Here is a 14,466-nt window from a genome sequence, read left to right as displayed (position 1 = left end):
TCGAATTTAAGATCCAGAAATAACCCTCCTGTGCTACATCTTCATTTTACAAGTTGATTGAAATGGACATATTTTTTAAATATATAACTTATTTTCTTATGTAGTACACTGTAATAGCCTTTAGTATTTTTTTTTAAATAATTGCACATATAATATAGTATTTCATTTTGACTGTAAAAAGAATGCCATGAGTGTGTTCAGATATAATTTCTGCTATTTAGCAGTTTTTAATACATTTGGTTTATTAATGGATTCTGTGATTTCTTTTAATGTCTGTTTATTTGTTTTATGATTTCAATTCAAAGTTCAGAGCATAACAATTCTAATAGAAAAAATTTATTACGTTCTGTTGTGTTGGTTTAGCAGAAACACATACTTTTAGGAAAATATACTGCATGAAATAAACTCCAGTCGAGGTCAAATAAATACAAAAATCATGTCTTGATATGCACTAAACTCTGTGCTCTTTTAGGTCATCGACATCAAAGAGAAGTTAAAAAGCTCCAAGAAGTTCTGGTCCAGCCTGCCTCTGGGTATGTGTCTGGGGGAGGACGTGACCGCCAGTGAGTCCAGCGATGACGACTGCTGGAACGGACACGCCAAGGGCAGGTAGGGGTGACTGTCCTCACAAAGTCTCAGAGCTTTTTAGCACCTGGCACTCACCGAACCTTTTTTTTGTACATCTGAGCTGGCAGTACACGGCATTCAGTGTATTTGGGCTCTTTCCAGTCTCTGACCCAAATACAATTGTGTGAGAGGCTTTTTCATTCTGTGGAATAAATCAGGGGCCAGATCCCTGCGACACTGAACCGTCTGTGAGCAAACCAATGGTCCCAGTGTGGAGTTCCAGCGACTAAAACCAGCCCATTGAGAATCCAGTATTTAATTACAGGCCAAATGAGCACACGTCATATCATATTAATGACAACATGGGCTGCTGAGAGTGGATTTCTTATTACAAACAATTGGCCAACGTTAACATTTGGCTGAGCACTCCGACCCCAGAACTTTCAATATCATTAAATATCTTTTACATGTCAGTTGACATTTCCGCAGCTAGTTGCATGACTCAGTTTTGGGCCGTGGGTGTCTAAAGTCTTCATCCCCCTTCGGCTGTTCCCCTTAAAGGTCACTAGTGGATAAACCAGTCCGGTCAGCCGCATAAATGATTTGGCAAACGTTTTACGCCAGATGCCCTTCCTGATGCAACCCTCCCCATTGACACTGTCAATAGGGAGTCTAAATTAATATAAGATAATAATGAGTAATGATTCTAATGAGATACTATGATTCTAATGAGATACTATGATACTAATGTATCTTGATACTAAGTAATACTGATACTGAGAAGCTATTATTCTCCCTGTGTAACACTGCGGGAAGGGAGTAAGTTTCATGTCAGGAGGTACAGCTTTCCTTCCGGAAAAAGGAGGTTCTTGTAACAGAACAGATTTTTCACAGATTAAATGATGGGGAGTGAGCCGAAGAGGCTCCAATCAACCATCTTAAAATTGGTATGCTTCTGTGGCAGTAAGGAAAGTCCTCCTTGTGTTTTTGGTTTTTCTGGTTTAAAATGTCCTCTAAGGATCATAAGTGTAACCACTGATTAGTGGGTCTGCAGACAAAAATCTTGGTCAAAAGAGCAAGAGCAAAAGCCTGTGGAAGAGATTTCCTTCTGCGTAATGCCAGGGGATCTTCGAAGTGAATTATGCACAACTTGCGAATGGCATTTCACTGAGAGCTCTTAGAAGCTGGAGATTTGACATTTCTTCAGCAGTTCAAGAGTTCACACCTTCTCCCCTGACACTGACGAGCCTGTGAGGCTCTCTCAGAATCTGACGCAAGTCTGGACTGCCCTTGTCTGACCCTGATGTTCCCGACCCATCGTCTGTCCAACGACCTCCAGCCCTCTTGTTCTTCTGCCACAGCCGCAACCATCAACTCCCTCTATCTTCCTGCCTCCTCCTGTCTCTTCAAGCGTCCATGTCCAGTTGCACCCAGTCCTCCTGCCTCGACCACACTCCCCAGGATGTCTGCAAATGCGCCTCCCAGCACCCCCCTTGACATTATTTTTATTGAATATGGCAAGATGCTTCTGTCATCACACAAGGATATTTGCCGAGTGCTTTTATTCAGAGCCTGAAGAGTGTAATACAGGAAATCTGCAAATTCTGAACGTAGAGGAGCTTGGAATTCACTTCATGGGCCTTATTTACTAGTGTAAGGTCAGATTGGATAAAAAAGAAATAGTGGGGTCTAGTGGGTAAGGAAGCAAAATCGGAATGTTGTGCATTCAAATCCCGAACCACAGAGGTTCCACTGAGGTCCCCTTAAGTAAGGTACCGTCATGTCCAAAAATGTGCAGAATCACATTAATACTGTTTTTCACAAGTCTGCTGCTTCAATTTTTATTTTTATTATGGCAATTTGCATATTCTCCAGAATGTTACAAAGATTAAATTGCAAAGTCCCTCTTTACCACAAAAGTGAAGTCCAGTTTCTGCTGCACTTCAGCCCTGCCACAAAAGGACCTGCTGAGATCATTTTGGTGAATGTTGACGAGCACAAGGCTGGAGATCATTCTGTTATACTGGATGCTTTAAAAGGAGGGTGATGCTTGAAATCATTGCTCTTGGTTAACCATCATCATGGAGAGAGGTTCAAGTGTTGTGAAGAAGGCTTCAGGGTGTCAGAGAAAGTCCAGGAAGTGCCAGGACCATCTCCTAAAGATGATTCGGCTGCAGGATCGTGGTGCCACCAGTGCAGAGCTTGCTCAGGAACGGCAGCAGGCAGGTGTGAGTGCATCTGCACACAAAGTGAGGTGAAGACTTTTGGAGGACAGCCTGGTGTCAAGAAGGGCAGCAAAGAAGCCACTTTTCTCCAAGAAAAACATCAAGGACAGACAGTGGTGGCCTAGCGGTTAAGGAAGCAGCCCCGTAATCAGAAGGTTGCCGGTTCGAATCCCGATCCGCCAAGGTACCACTGAGGTGCCACAGAGCAAAGCACCGTCCCCACACACTGCTCCCCGGGCGCTGGTCATGGCTGCCCACTGCTCACTCAGGGTGATGGGTTAAATGCAGAGGACAAATTTCACTGTGTGCACCGTGTGCTGTGCTGCTGTGTATCACATGTGACAATCACTTCACTTTATTTATTATTATTAGACTGATGTTCTGCAAAAAAGTACAGGGACTGAACTGTAGAGGACTGGGGTAAAATCATTTTCTCTGATGAAACCCCTTTCCGATTGTCCTTGCTGCCATCTTGCCCTTTTAAAGGAGTCGTGTCACCTCATTTCCGTGGCGCTCGTGGCCCGAGCTTCTGCACTCGTGAGCGGAGTCACGTGACACTTAATTCAATTGAGAATTTGTCGCCAATCCTCAAGAGGCGGGCGGACAAACAAAAACCCCAAAATTCTGACAGAAGTTGATTGACAGCATGCCAGGGCAAATTGCAGAGGTCTTGAAAAGAAGGGCCAACACTGCGAAAAAGCCTTGCTTGTAATTATACTTCAAAACACCACAGAAACAACTGACAAAAAGATCTAAAAACACTGAAGCAGCAGGATTTGTGAAAAAAAAAAGTACTTAAAAGTACTTAACTATTTAAGGTAACCAGCTGCAAAGCATTTTTATGTTGCCATAATACCACAATTACATTTTACATTTACAGCATTTATCAGACGCCCTTATCCAGAGCGACTTACAATCAGTAGTTAGAGGGACAGTCCCCCCCTGGAGACACTCAGGGTTAAGTGTCTTGCTCAGGGACACAATGGCAGTAAGTGGGGTTTGAACCTGGGTCTTCTGGTTCATAGGTGAGTGTGTTACCAACTAGGCTAATACCACACCACATGGGTGTGAAGTTCAGAGAATTCAAAAATACTTTACAGCTAGTTGCTTTAAATTTTTAAGTTTTCCAACGTTCTTTTTTACAATGCAGCTGGTCATCTGCAGGACGTTCCACCCACCAGTGGTGAATCTGGGAGTGGTTTTACCCCACAGAGGAGGAGTAGACCAAGCGGGGTGTTGAGTGGAGGGTGGTGCTCTGTCAGGGATGGGCTGAGGTCCTGATACCTGAAACGTGCTGCTGTCAGGGGCCACTGGAGTGAGATGAAGCTGTGCCACAACCTCAGTTAAGTTGAGGTCAGAAAGTGTTGCTGCATAAGCATTGTTTCATTACGGGGTTCAGAACTTAATTCCTACACACAAATTAGGATTTATAGTCTCACTCTAACATTGCCCTGGTTAATTAATCACCCGAGCTTCTGCTTGTTACCGGCCCCAGCAGGGACCTGTGTGGAGCAACGTGTCTGCTTTCCATTCCATTCAAACAAAGTGGTTCTGCTCTGCAGGTATTTTCCTGAGGTGCTGAAGGACGGCCTGACCCACCAGGCGAACAACCCCGAGGTGGGAGTGGACATCACGCGGCCGGACACTCTAATCCGCCAGCAGATCATGGCCCTCAGAGTGATAACCAACAAGCTGAGGAACGCGTACAACGGCAATGACATCTACTTTCAGGATTCTAGTAAGCTTAACAGTATTTGTGTGATGTTGTTATTACAAACTTTTTTTTGTCCATGTTAAACCAAAAATTCAATCAGAGTTTAGTTAAAAAAATTCAAGTGAGATTACATAAAATGACACCAATCTTCCAAGACGTAATGTATAAACTTTTATTTGTGACCGAATCACGTGCATAGCCCTGATATACTTATTCATGGCAGTTTTTACCAATAATATAATAACACACTGAAAACTGTCAAATTCAGCTTACACAATTAAACAGTTTTGTCATATTATTATAATATATAATCATAATTCTGTTTTTCAGGTGATGAGGGGAGTGGCTCTGGCAGTGGGAGTGGCTGTTCCGAGTCTTGTGTACCGGAGACAGAGCCCACGCCTACAGAGACTTTAGTTGTGGAGGCGGGACGAGGGGAGGAGCAAGCCTCGTCCGCACACGCACACTCTTCCTCACTTGTCCTCCTCATCCTCCTCTTCTCAGCCCTGGCAGTGCGCAGCCACTGGAGATAGTGCCACACACACTCGCACATGCTCTCACACACAAACACACACACACTTTCAGACTGCTGAGATTTCTATACTGTTTTTTGTATTTTATCTGCCGACAGGACTTCCATTTTCTTTTTTAACTGGGAGAGTCTGCGGGGCGTGAAGCCGAAGATGCTCGGCTCAGTCCAGCAGGGATCCAGCCTTCCACTCGCATTATGACTGTTCTCACTTTTTTTTTTCCTCCTGTGCTTTTTTGTACTCATTGGCTTAACTGCTGCAAAAGCAAAAAATAATAATAATAATAAGCGGGGCCATATACACTGTGTCATCTACCGTGGTCGCTTCTGTGTTTGGGTTATGAAGGGGGATGATCGATTTGAATTTTCCTCTCGCAAAAGTGAGTTGAGGCAAAGTGTTCTTACTGTATAATCCAGTTTTTATTGAATATCTTTTTTTAATGCAGATGCTGTTGCTTCATTGATGAACACACTGACATATATAGCTGAAGAAGTAGTATCTTCTATCAAATGCAGAAAAATAACTCAAAATAAACTGGAATGTCAACTCATCTTCATTCACACGGAAAACTGATTTGGTTATAATTGGCTGGTTAATAAAACCACACTGATGCTATTTTTCCTTACAAAGTTTTGCTTTAAGGGTGTGGCTTATGGGATAATGATAAAACTTTATAAATGTGTGTGGAAATCCAATTTCCTTCCATTCGTTTTTTTTTTTTTTTTTTTTTTACTGTGAGCACAGGAACTGAAGAGACACAGAAAGCGGCATGCTGGAGACGTGTTTGGGTGGCAGCTTACGGTGCGATTAGCCATTAATTTCTGGCATCAAACAGCCAGATGGTCAGGCACGTCAAGCAGCCTATAACAACGGCGGCGGCAGCAGAGGCTGGGAGGAAGGGGATGGCGGGTCTGGGGGCTTAGAGCTGCTCCGAAATGAAGGGAGGTGTGGAGGAAAGGGCGCGGAAATGGTTTTATCTCTGAAACTTTGGCGCCTCCACTCGAGGTGCGGATGGTGAAAGGCCGCCACGGCGACCTGTGAAATGGGAATTTTAAGAGGCTGTTTAAAAAAGGAGAAAAAAAACATTGAATGCACCAGTGAGACCATTCAGCGGGGGCAGCTGGTGCAGCTGAGTGTGACAGGCCACCAAAAAGTCCAGCATTACTGAAGCCGGCAAACAAGCCGCCAGTTGTTTCCACTTCCTGGAGTTAGTCGTCGTGGTTTTACACCATTTTTTAAAAAAAGATTTCCTCATAACCGTTCAACAGATCCACTGTTCATTGGTGTTCACATTCATTGAATCTATTGAATGGATGAGTTTCACTATTCTTCCTTTGTTTACAATTAAAGGCTGCAGTTCAAAATACTGAAGCAGTAAAAAATAAAAGTTAAAATAAAGTCTGGTGCAATGTAAATAATTCAGATTGATTGTGCAATGCTAAATGTTGTATTGATAATAAGTGCAGCTAATGACTCTTGGCTGAACAGCACGTGATGTCTGGGAGAGAAATTAATACAATAACTAAAACACTTTAAGATAGAGTCAAATTTGCTTTGCTGAAGACTAATTTTGAAGATTGATTAATTTATTATCACACTTAAATTGAATGATATAATAAGGAAAATGACCACTGGTGTCTGACTCAGAGTGTTGTGTCCTCCTGCAGATTGGCATCTTATATTTAAGCATGAATTTGCTGCATGTTGCAGTGTCCACACTGCTAATGGTTAGGATTGGCTCAGTAAAAAGAAAAATAATAATGATAATAATAAACCCAAAAATCTGAGGGAATACTCATTACACAGTGCATCCATAAAGTATTCACAGCGCATCCCTTTTTCACCATTTTGTTATGTTACAGCCTTATTCCAAATTTTATAAGAACTCTACACACAACACCCCATAATGACAATGTGGAAAAAAAGGAATTGAGGATTTGGCAAATTTATATATAAAAAACAGGACTGAGGAAGTTTACAGAACAATTTCTGAGCTTTGACGGTCCCAATGAGCACCGGTGCCTCCATCATCCATAAGTGGAAGAAGTTCAAAACCACTAGGACTCTAGATAGCGCTGGCCAGTCATCTAAACTGTGCAACCGGGGGAGAAGGGCCTTAGTCAGGGAGGTGACCAAGAACCTGATGGCCACTCTGTCAGAGGTCCTCTGTGGACAGAGGAGAACCTTCTAAAAGGACAACCATCTCTGCAGCAATCCACTATCAGGACTGTATAGTAAAGTGGGTTAGTAAAAGGAACATGGCAGCCCACCTGGAGTTTGCCAAAAGGCACCTGAAAGGGTTCTCAAGATTTATTTCTTTAATGTGAGTGTCAGGCGTCACGTTCGGAGGAAACCTGCTCATCACCAGGCCAATACCATCCCTACAGTGGGATTTTGGGATGTTTTTCAGCTTCTGGAACTGGGAGATTAGTCAGGATATAAGGAAAGATGACTGCAGCAATGTACAGAGACATGAAAACCTGCTCAAGAGCGCTCATGAACTCATGAATTTATTCAATTTTGGAATAGGGCTTTAACCCTGTGGAAAATGTGGAAAATAAATGTGGAATATTTTCCGAATGCACTGTACGTATGTAAATGACTGAAGGTACAGGAAAAGTGTCTTGTACGACTTTATTGTATACTAAACAAAATCAACACAGACTGATGCCTAAATGTACCATAGTACAAAAAGACTGGTCTTTCGTTTCTTTTTTTTTCTGTTTGAATGGTAACATTCAAAGGTCTGCATGGCAGAAGTAATGTGGAGCAACAACGTGAACTTTTATCGCTAAAACTTTTAGCAACAACTGGCATTTCACTGTTTCATTTACATCTGGCACCATGACAAACAAGCAGAATGTGAATTTAAAAAGACAAAAAAGGGTTCCCCAAAGGAAATACAGAACAGAATGACAGATATGCCTTATAATGTCTAGGGGGGGGTTGTAATTCCTTCTTGCAAATAAAGAACTTTTTGCAGGTGCTGTCTGTTTTTTTTTCTCTTTAGGACATAATAAATTCTTCTTTACTTAACTTTACTTTACTTTGCAGACGCTTTTATCCAAAGCGACTTACAAGAGGAAGACACCAGCAATTCTCGTTCGATTTCTATAGATTTTGAGTTTACAAAACTAAGAGCCGTGATAAGGCCTAACTTGTCAGAAAAAGAACATGCTCAGAAATTGTTCATTGCTAGATGAAGAAATGTTTTAATTTATTTTGTACAGTGTGCGTGTGCATGTGTGTTTGTGTAAGTGTTAGATTTGTCTGAAATACTTTTTGAATAAGTAAGTTTTCAACTGCTTGTGGTGGTAGTAGTCTCGGCCAGTCTCTTCTTGTAAGTATAAACATATTTCTAAATCTACTTAATGCTTTTCAATCTACAGTCTAATTATAATGCATTATATATTACAATCTAATTATACATTATTATATTCCTGTTATTAATTGACATTAACAGTACATTAACCTTACGGTTCGATATATAATTTATTGCATGTAACTGTCGGAGTGTCTAGGGTTCTGTGTATCTGCTGTGAGTGAACTCTGCCTTCAGCAGTGGCTCGAACTCGCGCCTCCTCCTCTGATGTGAGTAGAGAACGAACAGCAGGAGCAGAAGCAGCAGGCCCAGGAAGACTCCACCCAGGGTGGATCCCAGCACGATCATGGGGGCTCCTCCGGTTTCTGTGGACGATTGATTGGTTTAAAGTAACGCTGAAGGAGGTTAGGTTTTTGAACATATGAAGTGCGATGATGTACCTTGTTCACACCCGAGTACCATATTGGTTTGGCCGGCAGTTGTTTGATCTACATGTGGTCAAACGAATGCTTTGGAAAGCACTCGTCACAGCTATATGATTTGTTCAAGTAGATATAAATAACGTAGCAGGCTCTCAATGTTCATCACATGCCACACTGCTGGTGCTCTAAACCCAAGTGGCATGCTGTCTACTGGCTTTCACAGAAAACTCTAGACACCCCAATTATCTTAGCTTATGACAGGTCTCATCCCCAGAAAAACAATTGGGGAATGCCTTTTGTTCATTCATTGGTTGAGCCAAATCATTCATTTGCTTGGAAAAATTACATACCTTCCAATTCTATGGCATAAGAGTAGCCAAGGTCTGCTGAGGGGATAGAAAGCTCCTCATTGGTGACAGGAGGAAAGAATGGCACCATGTTGTACTCCTTGTTGTGCCCAATTGGCGCCATCTCATCAGGGAAGGTGGCATTTTTGGAGAACCGCCGCATCCACTCGTCATATATAGCGTCCGTGAAGGCATGAAGTACCTACACAGATCAACCAAAATTGAAGTGAAAGTTGAATTGATTGTCATTGTGAGACACTGCAGCACAGCACACGGTGACACAATGAAATGTGTCCCCTGCTTTTAACCATCACCCTTGGTGAGCAGTGGGCAGCCATGACAGGCACCCGGGGAGCAGTGTGTGGGGACAGTACCTTGATCAAGTGGACCTCAGTGACAACTTGGCAGACTGGGATTGGACCCGGCAACCTTCTGATTACGGGGCTGCTTTCGTACCCGCTAGGCCACCACTGCCCCAAAATTGATCAGCCATGTAGTGCAAAATTCAGTACCGGTCAAAAGTTTGGACGCACCTACTCTGTGGTGGTTGTGGAGACTACGATGGAGACATTTTGAAGAATCCAGAGCAAGAAACATATTTAGAATTTTTGTAGCAGGAGAAAGTGAAGAATGTTTGATGAATCTGTTTTTTCAGAGTCGCCTCTTTTTACCTTCATGACTGTTTACTATGTCATCATCAAAAGCCACTTCATGAGATGCACATTAACATGAGTTCAGCATAAACCATCAGGACTTTTGGAAACTGTCCCTGTTGTCAAACTTAGAGCGGTAGAGAGAAGGCAAGAATGTGCAATGCTGCCATCACATCAAAAGCTCCCTGATTTGGTAGAGACATGTTCAACTTTTTCCTTTGATTGCTTTTTTGCTGTTGTTGTTGTTTATTACATAACTTCATGTGTGTTATTTCATAGTGCTGTGTCTTCAGTTTTGTTCTATAATGTCAAAAAATGCAAGACCCATCAATGAGTATGTGCTTCCAAACTTTTCACCATTTTATCCAACTCTGGGATGAATTCATACCAAGAAGATGGGATCATTGGCAGCAGAGTGTGACAGAGCGCTGGTCCCATTCAGAAATGAGTGAACCAGGTTGTGCAGGTTGGTGGCCGAACCATCCAGTTCCCCGTCTGGCCTGTCGTATCCCTCCAAGGCATTCCTTTAAAGAAAACATGCATTGTTAAACCCTTCACGTTCCTCTCTGTTGGCATTAGTTGTAGACTTTTTAATACTGAGTCCACCTGAAGCTGAAGGTGGAGTTTGTGAAGTAAGGGGGGCTGTCAAAGTCTCTGAGGTTGAGGCAGCTCCGGACATCGTTCATGGTGGGCAGGCTCATGTTGGTCCTCTGCATCATACCCCTCCGTAGAGGGCCCTCATAGGTCCCATTGCAAAGAGTGACAAGGCGGTTGTATTCATCAAGGCTGCAGAAGAGCTCAGTGTTACAGAGAAGCTGCAGCCACAAACCTCATATGCCAAGGATGAGACAATATTATAGCATGGTGAGAAAGTTGTACAAAATTATACACAACAAGCATGTGCTACGAAGGAGAAAAATCATCAGTGTTGAGATGAAACCACCATCCTAGAAAATTAAGACATTAGCATTACTGATAGGATTAGGATTTTTTTTACAAAAAGTTGTCTAGTTGTCTAGTGAGAAATACATTGGATACATCTATGAACCAGAAGACCACAAAGTCACAGGTTCAAACCCCTTTTACTGCCATTGTGTCCCTGAGCAAGACACTTAACCCTGAATTGCTCCGGGGTGACGTCTGAGTCTAATTTTCTCTCAAGGCTTCTTCCAATTATTTTTCTTTGTCACTGTTGCCTTTGGCCTGCTCATTGGGGGCTTTGAGCATTGTGCTAATCTCAGGCACATTGTAAAAAGTGCTTCACAAATGAAGATGAACTGATTGACTGTACTTGACATGTAGCCTATTTGTGAATGAATATGGGTGTCGACCGAAAGACCCCACCCTTAAAAATCAAATTACTAATTACCTTGTTGGTAAAGAAGAACCACTTATGTGATTCTGTTGATGGTAAGTTGCTCTGTCATCTACACAAATTTCTGGGGAAACAATGCAGAGATGCAGCAATGCGGCATCTTTTGCACTCTGAATCAGTGGTGTTCCTTTGGGAATACACCCAGCCCCAATATTATCCAGTGGCCAGTGTATTGTACCATATGCAACACTCTAATTTATCTAAAAGAAAAGTTTATCTTATTAAATTTTTTTATTGTTGCCTTTTTCCTTTCTTTAATCTCATGGTCATTTGTAATTTACACAGCCCTGTGGGGGATCGAGGTGAATGTCACTGCCTGTTGTATTTGTATAACTGTGCATGTGACTAATAAAGAACCATGAACCATGCACTGTCCTCGTGAAGAATTAAATTCACTTCTCCAGACCTCACCGCAGTGAAGGTATTCTGTTAAATGAGCCGGGTTGAGATTCACAGACCTGTTGCACACCACTCCCCACTTGGCAAATCTGGAGCTGGGGCTGATTAGTGAAGGGTCATTAGGATCTCGGCCCCCCAGGAGGGAGTCTGTGCACACATCACACTCTGAGCCGCCTGTGGCAAAGTTCCAGTACGGAACGGCAAAGTTTTCATTTCCTGTCAGCTTCTGCGAACAGAAATTTCCAAGCAGACAAATTACAGAGAAGACCGTGAAATAGACAAAGTAAATGTAGTCAAATGATCATTAAATAAATGTAAAATATAACACATGAATCAAGTTAAAAGGAAATGCCTATGGGGATAATGAGGTGCCCGTACCTGCAGGTCCCTCTCCAGACTCAATAGATGGTATCTGTGCCAGGTGGTGAAGGCTGGACCTTTGTGGGAGAAATCGATGGCTCTGAATGGACGCCCAGGCCCTACAAGAAAAACAAGGCAGAATAATATTTCCATCCCGTCCTAAAGCTCAGGCGTGTGGTGCATGTACACACTTTAATCTCTTTTAAAACCAAGAGATTTCTATATTTTCAGAATTTGAAACTCAGAAATCCTGGATATAAACATGGCTGTTAATTGTTCTCAGAAGAAGAAAAAAATTCTTCTTCCGACTGGAAGAATGAAAAAAAAAATGCCTGTCACATGAGAATGCTAAATTCCTGCCATTTCTAATAGGCTTAGCCAGAGCCGGCTTATGGCGTGTGCAGTTGTAGGTTTACCCAGAAGAGTGTCCCGCACGGAGTAGTAATGCTGCCACACAAAGTAGTCGTAGATGGAGATGTTGTTGAACTGCGGCTGGGTTCCGTTTGGACCCAGGAGGCCGAGCCAGTGCTGGGTGGCCACCACGTAGTCTGGGTGGGTGGTGGCTTTGGCCCGGTCCAGAACGTTCAGGAACTCCTGGAGCTCGGCAGGGGTCAGGGCGTGGATGTTCTTCCTCACCACGGGGGACTTGCGCTGGTCACAGTTGGGACCCCTCCAGCCGAATTTACACTCGCCACAGTTGTAGCCAGCAAAGTTGCCTGAATTGGAACGCCATAAAAATGCACTCAGTTATTGGACAAATTATTAATTAGATGTAGAACGTATTATACTACATTTCTGTATATGTGGGCGTTTTACATGTGTAATAATTAAATGAAGGTTAAATAAATCATATTCAAACGCACATGTATTAGTACAGTATATTCATCCTAGAATGATCCTAGTAAATAGCAGAACTTCCTCTTACCATTGCATTTGCACGTCCGATTGAAAAATTTAGTCGGCCATCTTTCCCGGTCATCTGTGTTCCTCAGACTGTACGGTCCGCCCCATGGTTTGGTGTCCACTCTGATGTCGGAGCAGTTCCCTCGCCCCGATAAAACCCCGCAGATGTTGGCAGGGTCAGGGCCCAGGGGTGGGCAGCACTGCTTGGAGACGATCGCCTCCACGATGCAGCAGACCCTGGGAAACTGAGCCTTGACCGAATCGGGCCACCTCAGCGCACAGACCAGCCCCAGCAGCAGAAAGCCCTTCATGGCCTGTCCCTGTCAGTCTCCCACGTCCAGTGAAATCAATTAGGTGACCGCTGCGCCCTAATGACAAGGCTCATTCGGGCTTCTGAAAGCGTGGAATGGAGAGTCTTCTCTAGATTAGCACAGCGGTGACTGCGATTTCCTGGCTGTGTCTTGCCTTGTTTCACAGTTGCTAACTCCGGCCCCTGTTTTAAAGGCTGCTGGAGAGGATTTATCCAGTGGTCTCATGATAGTCACCTGACCACTCTGAACTATGCGCCAGGGAGAGCCCTTAGGCGCCACTTTCACAGGCTACTTCTTCATGACTGAATCTGTACAATTCTACGTAATAAAACCATGTCTCCTGAGGCCATGAATGGGGGGGAATGGGAAACGGGTGAATGTAATAGCTAGTAACAATGTTCATTAAGATATATATATACACACACACACACATGTATGTATATATACACACATATACATAAATACATACATAAATATAAATATATGTGTGTGTGTGAAAATATTTGTATATGCATGTACATTGGGGTTGGAGCGTATTATTAATAATCATGTTTAAACCATCTCTTTATAGGATTTTTGACAAATATGTGAGTGGGTATATTATAGGAAATATATTTTCTGATCAGAAGAAGTCTGGTCATACAAGCATACGGAATCATATTCCATACTGTATATTTTGTCTCATTTATCTTACAAATAAAATTGGATTTCTTATTTTCAAGCTCGTTTCTTTAAACGTGAGAACAAGTATGTATTGTTTCTACTCTGGTTCGAGACCCTTGAGGCACAAGGTGCTGCGGTGATGTCTGCTCAGTCATATGAGACATGCGGACCCCGTCTTTTCTGCTGTATGGTATATGTGGAATGCCATGTGATGTATGCTTCATGTGACATATGACTTGATTATTCCAGCTGATAACACCCTGCTGAAAACAAAGACAACATAATAACAATTTTGCTGGTAAAGGTTTTTAGCCAATCTGTACTGGTGTAAAAGTAAACCATCACGAATGCAGCAATCGGGTCAATCAGCTTACCCTGCTCAGACTTTTTCAGCCAGGAAGATTTAGTGCTGTCGTAGTGTATTTGTGTTCCAGTTGCAGAAGCAGCATTGTTTTACAAATGCTATTTCGAAATAGTGTTTTATTATATTTATTCCTATTACACAATAACTCATTTAAATAATCATGTGCTTTTTAGAAACAACTGATTAGTCAATTTCCCCTTCTCTTATCTATGTTATTATTATCCATCTTAATAAGAAATAGTGACACAGTGGAAGAGTTATGGGTTTTATATTATTTTTTGTATTTTAAAAAAGTACATGCAACATCTTCA

General features: G+C 42.5%; 2 protein-coding genes across 3 annotated transcripts in view; one reads left to right on the top strand and one right to left on the bottom strand.

Annotated features, from left to right (window-relative positions):
- The window catches only part of LOC114796967 (glypican-6-like), a 70,192-nt gene extending 64,606 nt beyond the window's left edge, over positions 1–5,586 (top strand). For both annotated transcript variants that reach the window (XM_028991530.1, XM_028991531.1), the window contains 3 exons: positions 473–609; positions 4,355–4,530; positions 4,837–5,586. In XM_028991530.1, the coding sequence (XP_028847363.1) occupies positions 473–609; positions 4,355–4,530; positions 4,837–5,039 (516 nt within the window). In that variant the 3' untranslated portion in view covers positions 5,040–5,586. The remainder of the gene's footprint in view (positions 1–472; positions 610–4,354; positions 4,531–4,836) is intronic.
- Positions 5,587–8,244: 2,658 nt separating this feature from the next.
- dct (dopachrome tautomerase) lies at positions 8,245–13,307 on the bottom strand. The gene is made up of 8 exons (XM_028991079.1): positions 12,840–13,307; positions 12,331–12,630; positions 11,933–12,033; positions 11,614–11,780; positions 10,387–10,566; positions 10,169–10,304; positions 9,131–9,329; positions 8,245–8,723 (listed from the first exon to the last, which is right to left on the bottom strand). The coding sequence occupies exons 1-8, from the start codon at positions 13,126–13,128 to the stop codon at positions 8,554–8,556; spliced, it is 1,542 nt and encodes a 513-aa protein (XP_028846912.1). The 5' UTR covers positions 13,129–13,307; the 3' UTR covers positions 8,245–8,553.
- Between the last annotated feature and the right edge of the window lie 1,159 nt (positions 13,308–14,466).

Source organism: Denticeps clupeoides, chromosome 9 (assembly GCF_900700375.1).
Source record: "Denticeps clupeoides chromosome 9, fDenClu1.1, whole genome shotgun sequence".
NCBI lineage: Eukaryota > Metazoa > Chordata > Actinopteri > Clupeiformes > Denticipitidae > Denticeps > Denticeps clupeoides.
The sequence above is the reverse complement of the archived record's forward strand: the minus strand, read 5'-3'. Positions and strand labels throughout refer to the sequence as shown.

Bases quoted from the DNA above. Each gene is read 5' to 3' on its own strand.
- dct (XM_028991079.1), bottom strand. From the start codon at position 13,128: ATGAAGGGCTTTCTGCTGCTGGGGCTGGTCTGTGCGCTGAGGTGGCCC. The intron at 11,781-11,932 runs GTACGGGCACCT...TTCTGTTCGCAG, and splicing joins GTCTGGAGAGGGACCTGCAG to AAGCTGACAGGAAATGAAAA. The intron at 10,567-11,613 runs GTCTGTGAATCT...GCTCTTCTGCAG, and splicing joins TGGGGAGTGGTGTGCAACAG to CCTTGATGAATACAACCGCC.